The sequence below is a fragment of the Eumetopias jubatus genome, unplaced genomic scaffold (genome assembly GCF_037043125.1).
Source record: "Eumetopias jubatus isolate StellerSeaLion01/CBP00866 unplaced genomic scaffold, mEumJub1_p1.0 scaffold_6, whole genome shotgun sequence".
Taxonomy (NCBI): Eukaryota; Metazoa; Chordata; class Mammalia; order Carnivora; family Otariidae; genus Eumetopias; species Eumetopias jubatus.
The window spans coordinates 33,101,160-33,114,888 of NW_028274812.1; the positions used below are offsets into that span (position 1 = coordinate 33,101,160).

General features: G+C 40.1%; 1 protein-coding gene across 3 annotated transcripts in view; it reads right to left on the reverse strand.

Annotated features, from left to right (window-relative positions):
- The window catches only part of AKAP7 (A-kinase anchoring protein 7), a 144,259-nt gene extending 130,530 nt beyond the window's left edge, over positions 1 to 13,729 (reverse strand). For all 3 annotated transcript variants that reach the window (XM_028125341.2, XM_088024249.1, XM_028125342.2), the window contains exons 1-2: positions 13,471 to 13,729; positions 7,172 to 7,303 (exon numbers count right to left, since the gene is read on the reverse strand). In XM_028125341.2, the coding sequence (XP_027981142.2) occupies positions 7,172 to 7,303; positions 13,471 to 13,729 (391 nt within the window). The remainder of the gene's footprint in view (positions 1 to 7,171; positions 7,304 to 13,470) is intronic.

Here is a 13,729-nt window from a genome sequence, read left to right on the forward strand (position 1 = left end):
TATACTTCCAAAAAAAAAGTTTTTAAATCTATTTATTTATAAAGTAAGCTCTACACCCAATCTGGGGCTTGAACTCACAACCCTGAGATCAAGGGTTATATGCTCTTCCAACTGATCCAGCCAGATGACCCCAAAAAAAACTTTTTAAGAGAAAGTGTAAAACCCTGACAATCTGACCCCACAGCCGTAGCTGTAACCACCATAGTTTAACACTATTAGGAAGTGTAGGAGTAACATTAGTGGACAGGATCAAAGAGGAAAAAGTTTATCCAGCTCTCTATTTACTGAGTCAATGAAGCTTACACCTTTAAAAGCAAGTTTTTAAGCACATTTACAAATTCTAATTGTATTTTTTTATTTTCCAACTTTTTTCAATTTTTTATTTAACTAGTTAGTTAACATACAGTGCAATATTGGTTTCTGGAATAGGATTCAGTGATTCATCACTTACATACAACACCCAGTGTTCATCATAACAGGTACCCTTCTTAATACCCATCACTCATCCATCCCCCACCCACCTCCCTTCATCATCCCTTAGTTTGTTCTCTATAGTTAAGAGTCTCTGGGGAGCCTGGGGAGCTCAGTCAGTTAAAATATCTGACTCGGTGTCAGCTCAGGTCATGACCTCAGGGTCCTGGGATTGAGCCCCACGTTGGGCTCCCCACTCAGCAGGGAGCCTGCTCGTCCCTCTGCCCCTCCTCCTGTGTGCTCTCCCTCTCTCTCTCAAGTAAATAAAATCTTAAAAAAAGAGTCTCTTTTATGCTTTGCCTCCCTCTCTTTTTTCCCCTCCCATATGTTCATCTGTTTTGCTTCTTAAATTCCACATATGAGTGGAATCATACGATATTCATCTTTCTCTGGCTTATTTCACCTAGCATAATACACTCTACCTCTATCCACGTTGTTGCAAATGGCAAGACTTCATTCTTTTTGATGGCTGAGTAATATTCCATTGTGTATATATGTGTGTGTGTGTTTATATGTACATGTATACATATATATATATACACATCACATCTTCTTTATCCATTTATCAGTCGATGGACATTTGGGCTCTTTCCACAGTTTGGCTAATTGTATTTTTTCATAAAAAGAATAAAAAACACTCACAAAATTTGAAGATTAGACAAAAGGAACCAAAAAATTACTCATAAACCCACTATCTTAACACAACCACTATGAATTCTGGTGACAGGTCACATAAAGTATTTATACAATTGTAAACAAACACCCATACTTTTTTCCCCCATACTTTTTCACTTTGCATTTTAGGTAGGAAATATTTCTTGTAAGATAGTTTTCAGAAAAATTATTTTCGTACTTACTCCCTAATCTTGGACATTTGGGGGTTTTTCCAATATTTTTACTATTTAAAAGATGTTGTGGGCTCCTGGGTGGCTCAGTCGATTAAGCATCTGCCTTCGGCTCAGGTCATGATCCCAGGGTCCTGGGATTGAGCCCCGCATCGGGCTCCCTGCTCGGCGGGGAGCCTGCTTCTCCCTCTCCCTCTGCCTGCCGCTCTGCCTACTTGTGATCTCTCTCTCTCTCTCTCTCTGTCAAATAAATAAATAAGATCTTTAAAAGAAATAAAAAATAAAAAATAAAAAAATAAAAGATGTTGTGACACATATATTGATGAATAATTTTTTTTTCTGCAAGTAAGACTATGTCCTTACATTGGGAATCCCTGAGTCTGAACATTGCTTGAGACCCCAACAAACTACATTCTAAAAGGACTTATAAAGTACACTGTCACAAGCAATGTAGACATGACATTAAAATCACTGAGTATTATTTTGAAAAGGTATTGCCAATCTGGTAAGTTACAATCGTATTTTAACATGCATCCTTTATACTTCTGAGGTTGGATAACTCTCCATACATTTATGTACTAAATGAATTTTATCTTCTACATCCTTTACCCAGCACCAATAGTACCTGCTACACAGCAGGCATTTAATAAATGTGTGTTGAATGAATTAATATATTCACTGGGCTTTTCCAATTTATTTGTTTTCTTGTGTGTGTTTGTGTACATGTCTTTAAAGGAAAAAGATGTAAAACCTTACAAATACAATACAAAGATTTTACATCTTTTTCCTTTAAATATTGAGACAAATATTTGCCTTAAGCCCCTTCATAAAAATCTGGAATATGTACTCCATGCTTCCCCAGAGATGACACAGAACATAATTTACCTTTTTTTCTAAGTTTATTTTTTTAGTAATCTGTACACCCAACACAGGGCTCAAACCCATGACCCTGAGATCAAGAGTCATATGCTCTTCTGACTGAGCCAGCCGGGAGCCCCTACTTCATCCTTTCTAAAAATTGATTCAGGAGGGGTGCCTGGCTGGCTCAGTCAGTAGAGCATGCAACTCTCGATCTCAGGAGTCGTGGGTTCGAGCCCCATGTTGGGTGAGAGATTACTTAAAAAAAAAATTAAAAAAATTAAAAAGCAGGGGCACCTGGGTGGCACAGTCGGTTAGGCATTCAACTCTTGGATTTCAAGACTCAAGTTACAATCTCAAGGTTGTGAGATCAAGCCCCACATCAGGCATCACACTCAGTAGGGAGTGTGCTTGGGATTCTCTCTTTCCCACTCCCTCTGCCCTTCCCCCATTCTTACATGTGCACTGTCTCTCTCAAATAAATAAATCTTTAAAAAAAAATAAGAAGTTAAAATTCACTCAAGATAATCACTTACTGTACCAGATATTGACATTCAATCTTTATTTGATACATTTTTCTATTAAAAAAAAAAATCTTTTAGGGAAAGGTAGGTTTCATTTGATATTTTAAAATACTTAAGAGTTAAAGTACTTTTGGGCGCCTGGGTGGCTCAGTTGGTTAAGCGACTGCCTTCGGCTCAGGTCATGATCCTGGAGTCCCGGGATCGAGTCCCACATCGGGCTCCCTGCTCGGGAGGGAGTCTGCTTCTCCCACTGACCCTCTTCCCTCTCGTGCTCTCTGTCTCTCATTCTCTCTTTCTCAAATAAATAAATAAAATCTTAAAAAAAAAAAAAAGAGTTAAAGTACTTTTTTAAAAAATACAACTTAATGGTATTAGTTAATAAATAAGTAACAAAATAATAATCTCCCATATCTTTAAAATCTCTAATAATAACAAGGTTAGAATTCTGTATGAGGTAAAATAAGAATTATAACTTTGATATAAGACCTGAATTCCACACTTATAAAAGACATAGGACTAAAAAAAAAAAAAAAATCACTCAAATATTTTATTTTCAATCTTGATTTAAATGTAGCTTGATAGTTACAGACTATGATTCTCTCGAGAGAACTGAGTCAATTAAACTAAAGCTCTCCACAGATTTATACTCCATGGGAAGTACAGTAAGCTATTCCTACCAGCAGAATGACTCTTCATTGTAAACTCTTGTTCAACTTTCAGAGGCAAGACTAACAGCAACTCTAAGCATTCTCTGGATGATTTGCTGGGTTTCTATATATGACACTTCCACCTTGTAAAAAGAACAGACCCATCCAGGCCCAGGTCAACAACTCATTAATGTTATATTTTCTCCCAGAACATGTTGCTCAGGTTGTACTGCTTCTTCAACGTTTCTAAAAGATTTTCTTTTGCACATAAATTTGGATATTTTATTTCCAATGTGTATATTTATATTCTAGTATATATAATTCTAATACAACTTATATTTAATTCAACATAATATTCTAATACATTTTATATTCTTCGTTTTAAGTAGGCTCCACACTGGGCATGGAGCCCAATATGGGGCTTGAACTCGTGACTCTGAGATCAAGACGTGAGCTGAGATTAGGAGTCAGTCAGATGCTTAACCAACTAAGCCAGCCAGGCACCCCAAATACATTTTATATTCTACCATATAATTCTAGTAAAATAGTCTCTTCTCAAAAACAAAACTAACAAAAAATGTAAAGACCCATTTCAGCCAACCAAACCACAAGACACCTACTCATGATAGCACCCACACTAAAGGTAACACAGTTGGCAACGAAGACACTCTGAACCAAGCATTTGGGGAGGAATTTTCTTACTGGCAAGGATTCTCCTTCCCACGATGTTCTTGTTAGCAGTACTTTCCTCATTGCTCTGCCAGGGTTTCTATCAGCAAGAATTTCTTGGCAGTTAACTCACAATTTTCACCCACCAAAGGAAACTGAAAGAACCAAAGGCAACAACCAGCAACTTGAGAATTTTAAGGTTGTTGTCTACCACAGTCCAGTAAATTGATTAAATTTCCATGTTACTAAATGTAAGAGAAAGCCACATTAAGTCCATTCAAGCCACAAACCAGTTTTCCTGTGTTTTGGATACAAACACTATTACTCCGTCTATCTTAAGTTTAAGAGTTGACAACAAAACTCCCAGTTTCTGTGCATTTCTATAAAAAATCTCATTTCACAAAAACTAGTAATTTCAAGTTGCAAAGAATTTTAGTATTTGTTTCTAGTGTCTTAGTAAATGCTATTGTAAAAAGGAGTGAGAACGAGTTGTCCCCAAATAACTGAGGGATATGTTTCAAAGCTTTTGTAAATAGCATTTGTGCATTGTTTTACATTTTAATTGCCCTCTTACACACATTATCTACTCTGATCTGTACAGCAACACTGTGAGGTAAACAAGAGGAACTTACCCACAGTCCACAGTTGAAAAGCCCAGCTCATACAGTTTAAGTGTCCAAGGTTACATGAGTAGAAAATGAAATAACCAAAACTCAAAACACAAGTTTTCTGTTTTTCTCATACCACACTGACTGTGTGTAAAGTGGAGCTTGGAATTTGAAATCTATCTTGCCACAAAAATAATACGGTACATGGTGGTTTGGAGTCTAAACTAATCCACAAAGACCTCTTATTCACAAAGACTGAACTATTAAAAAGTAGTACAATGCTATACAGCTAAAAATGGATTTGCATGGACTGACCTGAGCTCCTAACTTACACAGACAACACCTCTTCAGTAATAAATATAACCTATACCACAGAGAAAAGATCTTCTTGTATAAACAATTGGCCAATCTTCCCAATGCCCATCCTCTAAAGAAGGAGCTCGACCACTCAGAGCAAGAAAGGAGTGCAGAGCCACAAACACATCCCCTTCCTTCTTTCTGGTCCCAGTGGCCATTGTTTCTCCCCACCAGTGGAGATAAAATACAGCAGCTTCAGAAATAGTATTTGCTCTCTGGGATTCTTGCAGTTCACCGTCAGTCCCAAGTAGAAGCTGTTTGTTCAAACAGACAAGCTCTGTGTCAGGTGGTTAAGTCCCAAGCACCTAGAGCTGGCATGGTGAACAAGTTTTAGAGCACTCCAATGGGAATGATTCAGATTAGAATGAGGCTCAGGGACAGGAAGGCTGGATGGGAGATGCCCATCACAGGCATGTAGGCATGATTATTCAGGAAAATTCTTCGTTATTTTATACCCAAATTAGAGAAAGTGATGAAATCAGAAAGAAGTGACTGCATTTTTTTAGATATATTCATTTTATTTGCTCAAAATAAAAGAGGAATCTGTACTTGTCCATCACTCCATAGAAAATCCAGAGGATCGGGTGCCTGGGTGGCTCAGTTGGTTAAGCGACTGCCTTCGGCTCAGGTCATGATCCTCGAGTCCCGGGATCGAGTCCCACATCGGGCTCCCTGCTCAGCAGGGAGTCTGCTTCTCCCTCTGACCCTCCCTCCTCTCATGCTCTCTCTCTCTCTCTCATTCTCTCTCTCAAATAAATAAATAAAATCTTTAAAAAGAAAGAAAGAAAATCCAGAGGATCAGTTAAGTACAAGGACAGTTAGTATAGAGGAAAGAACCTTGGAGAGTTCATACTTATCCACCAGGCATTCACTCTTTTCTTTTTTTTTTAAATAATGTATTTAAATGAAATGCTTTTATTTTAAGATTTTATTTATTTGAGAGAGAGAGAATGAGAGATAGAGAGCACAAGAGGGAAGAGGGTCAAAGGGAGAAGCAGACTCCCTGCTGAGCAGAGAGCCCAATGTGGGACTCGATCCCGGGGCTCCAGGATCATGACCTGAGCCCAAGGCAGTTGCCCAACCAACTGAGCCACCCAGGTGCCCCCAGGCATCCCCAGGCATTCACCTTTTTTTTTTTTAAGATTTATTTATTTATTTGAGAGAAAGAATGAGAGAGAGAGAGAGAGCATGAGAGGAGGGAGGGTCAGAGGGAGAAGCAGACTCCCCGCTGAGCAGGGAGCCAGAGGCGGGACTCGATCCCGGGACTCCAGGATCATGACCTGAGCCGAAGGCAGTCGCTTAACCAACTGAGCCACTCAGGCGCCCCCAGGCATTCACTCTTATCAAACCCCCAGGAAGGCCTTCCAGGATACCCACTACCACCACATCCAGGCCAGACGCCTCTCTGATACAGCCTTGCCCCATGTAAGCCCACAGCATCATGTACAGCCTTCGTTTCATGAGATTATAGCTGTTCAGAGAAAGGTCGAAAGAATCAGAAATCACAGATTCTGTAGGTAATTCTTTTCTTAAAAAAAAAAAAGGATTTATTTATTTGAGAGAGAGAGAGCACACGCACAAAAAAGGGGGGAGGGGCAAATGGAGAGGGAGAGACAGAATCTCAGGCAGATTCCACCCTGAGAGCAGAGCCCAAAGGGAGGCTTGATCCCACAACTATGGGATCATGACCTGAGCCAAAACCAAGAGTCTGACACTCAACCGAGCCACCCAGGTGCCCCTAAATAGTCTTTTCAATTATGTGAATTTAGCTAATTAACTTCTCTAAGTCTCATCTTTTTCTTAGATGAAGAGATGGAACTATTTTTTTTTTTCAAACTACCGCCAGGCTTTATTGCTCAAAATGCAAGCTAAACACAGAGAGTAAATGAGGACCCCAAAAAGACAGAGTTCAGATCCACGGAGGCAGGAGTGGGACTGGTGGGATGTTCCTTGCAAGGCAGCACTCCACACTGGGGGAGACCAAACCATTTTCTTATGGATCCCCCAGTTACAGAACCCCAGCCAAGATAAAACTGTATCAAATCATAGCAAGGTTCTTCATAAGACTGCAAAGCAAGTGGCACAGAGTATATAATCAATAAACATTTGTAGAATACATTGGTGGTTTTGCCTGTTTTCTATTCACAAGTAACCCGGATAATAGGCAAATCTGTCTCATTTTCAGTACTTACTTCCACAATCATCTTTAATATCTATAGTGGCAAATGGCATGTCTATCAGAGAATCCATAGCATTAGCTTCAAATTCTTCTGACGTTTCTTCTTCTCTTGATACATTTTCACACTCACTGGAATTTATTCCTCCTTTATCAAAAAGAAAAATGTATTATTTAACTTATTTTTTTAAAATTATATCCTAAACTAAAACAAGTCAACTGAATTCAATATAAATTAACATCTGTTGAGAAATGATACTTGTATTCAAATATATTGTAAAGCTATATAAACATTATTTATACCATATTCTACATTTCTATAAATGCACTTCTATGTTAAACAGTTTTAATAATTTTCTGAAGTACAGTATTCAACTTGGGGTTAGATGAACACTGAGTTAATCAACAATCCCTAAGATCTTTTATAGCTATATTTTCTTAACTCTAACACTACATTTTTTCCACATACTTTTGAAAACAAATCAACAAAGTTTTGTCAGTCTCCCTCACATTTTTAACAATATCATGTATGTTTTCATTTGTACAAGTTCTGACCTTTATTTTTTTCAATAAAGACTTTTAAATTTTTTCTCTCCATTATTCTATAACATTGGAAATTCATGGCTCTAAATATGCATGGTTCTAAATATGCTTTCCTAGAAATTCAATGATTAAAAAACAAAAGATTTTATACTTCCCCTGACAGCCCTGAACTATTTGCTAATATTAAAGACACTTGTTAATATTAAAGCCACATTTCACATTTGGTCTGTTTTCTAGTTACGGGGGGGAACAATCATATACCTCGGGTGGAGGTTAAGGGAAAGAGGGTGTCTGTTTAAACTGATAAAATTGCTAAATGTATCAGTAGGTGGTCATCCCACTACCATTATTTTCCATGCTTTTACTGACAGAACACAAATGTCGTCCGAACTAGGACTGAACAAAATCTTGGGATAATTGTATAATTTTTACCCTATGTATTTCCTGAAGACTAATTTACCATTAAAGGTATTAATGAAGTCATTTAATTCTTTCTGTTGTTGTAACCCTCTATTTTCAAATATAATACCTAAACCACATTCCATTAAGAATATGGCTTACAACATACAACATAATAACTATCATGAAAAGTAACAGTAAACATGTATACCAAAAAAATCTAAATTTTTATTGCAATTTGAGTGACCTCTATTCTCACGCACACCACACACACGCATACACACGCACATTTTCTAGATAAAAGCAAAAAAAATACAACAAAAAGAATTATATATAAATTAGTCATGTTCGATACCAAAACAAAAAAAGTGATAGTACATTCTTAATAATGATACTATTTATTTATCAAGTATGAGTGCCTGGCAAACAGTGTTCAACAAATATTAGTTTACTATGAGCCTAATCACAGACTTACAACTATTTGAAATATGTGAAAACAAGTAAATGTTTCCTCTCTATTTTTATGTTTGCACTGAAAAATATAAATGCAGTTTATACCTAAACAAAAATTTTAATAGATCAATACATATCCTGTACCTTTGGGCACATGCAGCTACTCATAAAGAATCATCACTGACCACGAAGCTTACACTTGAAAAGGTAGCAACAAAGAGTATTTGGGCAGTTAAATATGCACAAAGCCGAATGAAAATCAGAACAAAATGAAATAATCCCAACTTTTGTTTTTCTCTATTGTATTCTTAATCTAAAAACTTATTACTAAGTTCTGAAGATCGAATGTACAGCATGGTTACTGTAATTAATACTGTACTATATACCTGAAATGTGCTGAGAAAGTAGACCTTCAGCATTCTCACCAAAAAAAAAAGGAACTATGTGAGGTGATGGATGTTAATTAACTTGACTGTAGCAATCATCTCGTAATATATATTTATAAAAAATCATCACACTGTACACTTTACGTATATACAGTTTTATTTGTCAATTACATCTCAATAAAGCTGGGAGGAAGAAAAGAACTCAGTGATATGAAATTGGCCCATTAACACTGGCATTTCAATTGTAGCTCTCAAGTCCCTGTGCCCCTCGGAAACATACTGGATTCCTGGCAATACGCAGAACGGCCTAAGAGGCTGACTTCTGTGCTCTAACCACATACTGTGAAGGCAAAAGGAAGACTTGAATGGCATGATGAATTAACTCTTGTCATTTTTTAAATGAAAAAAGTTATTGAAATACTTTTAGTTTATCTTGAGCTCCATTAACCAATAGTTAGAGAACAAGTGCTCTGTGGATCACTCTGGCTATACCAAAAGCAGAATCAGGAAGGAACAATGGTCACTGGTAACAACAGTGGCATTTGGATAATGATACAAGGCAAGCTGGCTGCTATAACAGAAAGGGTTTGGTGCCAGAAATTAGGAGGCAGATATTCTAGTGTTGTGTGCTGTCGCCTCACTAACTGTGTGATCCCAGGCAATTCATAGGAACTCTCCAGGCCCCACTACGTATCTCCTCTTCTAGATGACATCGTTGTCCTGGTTGAAAAATTCTAAATCCTGGCTGCACTTTAGAATGACCTGAGCTGGGCGCCTGGGTGGCTCAGTTGGTTAAGCGACTGCCTTCGGCTCAGGTCATGATCCTGGAGTCCCAGGATCGAGTCCCGCATCGGGCTCTCTGCTCAGCAGGGAGTCTGCTTCTCCCTCTGACCCTCTTCCCTCTCATGCTCTCTATCTCTCATTCTCTCCCTCTCAAATAAATAAATAAAATCTTAAAAAAAAAAAAAAATAGAATGACCTGAGCTTTTTAAAATTACCAGTGTCTGGGTCCCACTCCAGACCTATCAAACTGGAATCTCTGGACATCACAGAGTAGCTGTGGGTATTTTCTTGAAGCCTCACAGAGTGATTCTAATGTCCAACGGAAGTCGGAAAATCATTGCTCCCAAAGATCCCCTTTCATTTCTTCCAAACTTCAATCTTCACCAGACCAAGAGATTATGTTAACAGTTGAGAATAATCAACTTAAAAGTAAAAACTCAGATCTGCCGTTTCCTGCTAGGGAAAACTTTCCTGATCCCCAGCTCAGGGCTGAGGCAGGCAATCCCATCTCCTTCCCAGGACCTAGTGCTTCCTCCAGTCACAGGACAAACACATGTAGGCATCCATTTGTCAGTCTTCTCCATCAGACACTAAGTTACAGTGATCACATAGTCTACCACCCAAACTGGGACACCTGTGAAAGTGAAAGGGGGCATTTTCATAATTACACCCCCATCGATAAGTACGGCCCCCCTAGTCTAAGTTTCTTAAGTGCCGCGTCTTATCTTCATTTGATTCCTCAATGCCTAGTACAGTGTTCAGCTCACAGCTGGTGATCAGTACATTTGTACTGCATGACTGGATACAGGTAAGCACACATTTGAGAGTGGTTAACATTCACTCAAGTTACACTGCAGTACAGCTGTCCCAATGCCCAAGAAAAACTCATTCCTGGTGTTTAAATGGCAGCTTCAGCACATCAGTTTCTCATTTTCACAGGATGATGAAGGAAAGGTACTATTATCCCATTTGACATAAAAATAAAAGGTGAAGGATATTAGTACTTGCTCAATATCACTCTCCATCTTGTCAAATAAAGCATATATAAACTCTTGAATGCAATGTTATGTCAAAATCAACAGCCTAGAACTTGAAATACAAACTTTGTTCCATGAAACTACAGAATAATAGAAACAATTTTGTAGATATGAATTATTAACTCAGAAAAAAGAGAATGCCACTCCCAAATAACTTCAAAAATTGCTGGTCATTCTCTAGCGCAATGTTTCTCAACAGAGTTCAAATCTGGAAGCCTTCCTCCAGTTCTCTAAGCTCCACTGTTTGGGCAAAGGTGACAGACGGCACCGAAAGACATCCATCGTAACTGCACTTTCTACAGAAGCTGGAAGCATGTTGCTTTTGAAAAACTGCCTTAAAATAACAGACTCTTAAATAAAGCATTTAAACCATAAAATGGTCATTTGGAGTACTAAAAATGTGGTCTAACTAGAGTCAAAATAAAATTCTATCTTTTGCACAAATCCAAATACCACGACAGCTAACACTTAAGTATGTAGTAACAGTAGGCAGAGCGGGAAGCACTGTATAGAAAATGACTCATTTAATCCATACAACCATATGCTATCAGGGAGGTACTATTAACTTACTGGTTTTACAGACTAGCCAATTAAGTAACTTGCCCGAGGTTACAGCTAATTTTGGGGCTGGAATTCGAATCCTGTCACTCTACTGAAAAAACTTTTTTCTGGCCACACACCCCGCTGCCTCTCAACATCCGTAGTTTATGGAGCTGTAAACTGAGGGAATGCTTTCAGAAAACACTCTGAAGCTATGAAAATGTTCTTACGAACATATCTGTATCTATCACATATGCTGACCTAGACTCGCCACAGCTTTGTTTAAAGGAAAGTGGAACAACTTAAATGCCCAATAACAGAGAAATAAATGAAGCACACTCACTCTAATGACAACTACAAATAATGGCTATAAAGACTGCGACAACCGAAAAAAGTTTCTAACAAATATTGACTTTTTAAAAAGCAAATACAACATTGCATATCTTCTGTCATTACAATTATATAGACAAAGTCTAAAGGATATAAATTATTTCTAATGCTGACCTAGCTGTACTCAAAATATTTGTATTTTTCCTCATTCTGCTATTCCAATATTTTATTTATTTATTTATTTGACAGAGAGACATAATGAGAGAGGGAACACAAGCAGGGGGAGTGGGAGAGGGAGAAGCAGACTTCCCGCAGAGCAGGGAGCCCGATGCAGGGCTCGATCCAAGGACCCTGGGATCATGCCCTGAGCCAAAGGCAGACGCTTAACGACTGAGCCACCCAGGTGCCCCTATTCCAATATTTTAAATAGAATATTACTTTTATAAAAAGGATTAATGCATACATTTAAAATATATTATAAAACCGTACATTAAGTATACACTACTATTCAAATATATGTGCACTTCAGCAAATGACTTTATATTAAAGACAGGCCAACAGACGAAAAAAGGACAGTTTTGCCCTCTGTCACACAAAATGCAAGCTTCCTATTTGGATAATAAAATATGACTTCATTAAGTAAGACTCTTCTGTTCACTCTACTAGGTATATCTGGGAGGTATGTTCCCCAAGAACCAATGGAAAGGGTCCCTGCCATCCATGCTAGTGAGGGCTTAGCCACTAAAAATAACAGCATCTTACATCTAGATAGGTGTTGAGCTGTGTGATAATCAAGTCAGCTTTGGTTTCCTCTTCATAAAAAGAGAACAAAAATACAATCCACTACTAGAAAGAAATGGACAGAATGTTAATACTGGGTGAAAAGGAACATAGGGACACAGTAAACTCCAAAAACATCTTAAGCTTTGCCAACCAAGTATGAGTAAGGAAAAAGGCCCAGATAATGTTACCAGTATCCTGAACTTCAAGGCCACACACGAAGCACAGAGCCAGGGTGTGGGTCTCCTTTCTCCCTGATAATCCCCCACCCACTCTCTATGCCCTCCAAACCCACCCACGAGTCTTAATCATTCATTCCCATAATGATTGTACACCTATTTCTATTCGTTACCGGCTATCATGTAACACATTCTAACATTTTAAGGCTCTTTCTCTTTGTATGCGTTTATACTACAAAAAGCGTCTCGCAGATGAGCCTTTTCTCTAATTGGTTTTTGGTCTCTTTCCCCCAAGTCCAACCCCTCACTAGCTCCACCCACAAAGTTCCGTTCACAATAATGCTGACCTAAGCTGGAAATGAATTCTGGGCCCTACTACAGATTTGGCGCCAGTTTAAAAGAGGTCATTTCCACACCTAGAATAAACTCCTAAATGAAACAGCGCGGTGGCTCAGATCTTTAAGGTCTGGGATAGACGACGAAAACCGAGACTTTTCTGAGTTCACTGACCACACAAACACCATGAGTGGGGGGGCTTGAAATTGGAACTGAAGGTCACAAGATCAGAAAGGGGGAAACAAAAGTGAAACTTGGGGCAGGTTTGCACCCCTCGCCTCCCGCCACGCCAAGAGCGCGCGCACTGGAACGCGGGGTTCCAGGCAGTCCGGGGCACGCCGGGTTGCGCGGTGTTCCTCGGCGCGGCCCGGAGTCCCGCCGGTACAGAGAAGAGAACGCGAGCGCGGCGGGCGTGAGGTCGCGCTCCCCGCGCTGGGGACGCCGGCGGGGCGGCGAGGCCCGGCCCTCCCCGAGGCTGAGCGCTGAGCGGGGACCAACGGCCCCCGGCTGCGGCCGCCCCACCCGGCCCGCTCCGCAGCCCGGGCTCACCGGCTCCGGGGCGCTCCATGGCGGCGACGCTAGCGGACAACGCGTCTGGGCGGGCGGCGGCGGCGGCCAAGCGAGGCGGCCGGGAGCCGGGCGCGAGGCGGAGGCGGAGACCGGGGCGGAGCCCGGGGCGAGCCGGCGGCGCGCGAAGGCGGGGCGGGGGGCGGTGGCCGCGGGGGACGGCGTGGGGGGCTCGGGCAGCGGCGAGCGGGCTGGCGGAGGCACCGAGCCCCCAGAGCCGCAGCGCCCGAGGGAGCTGCAT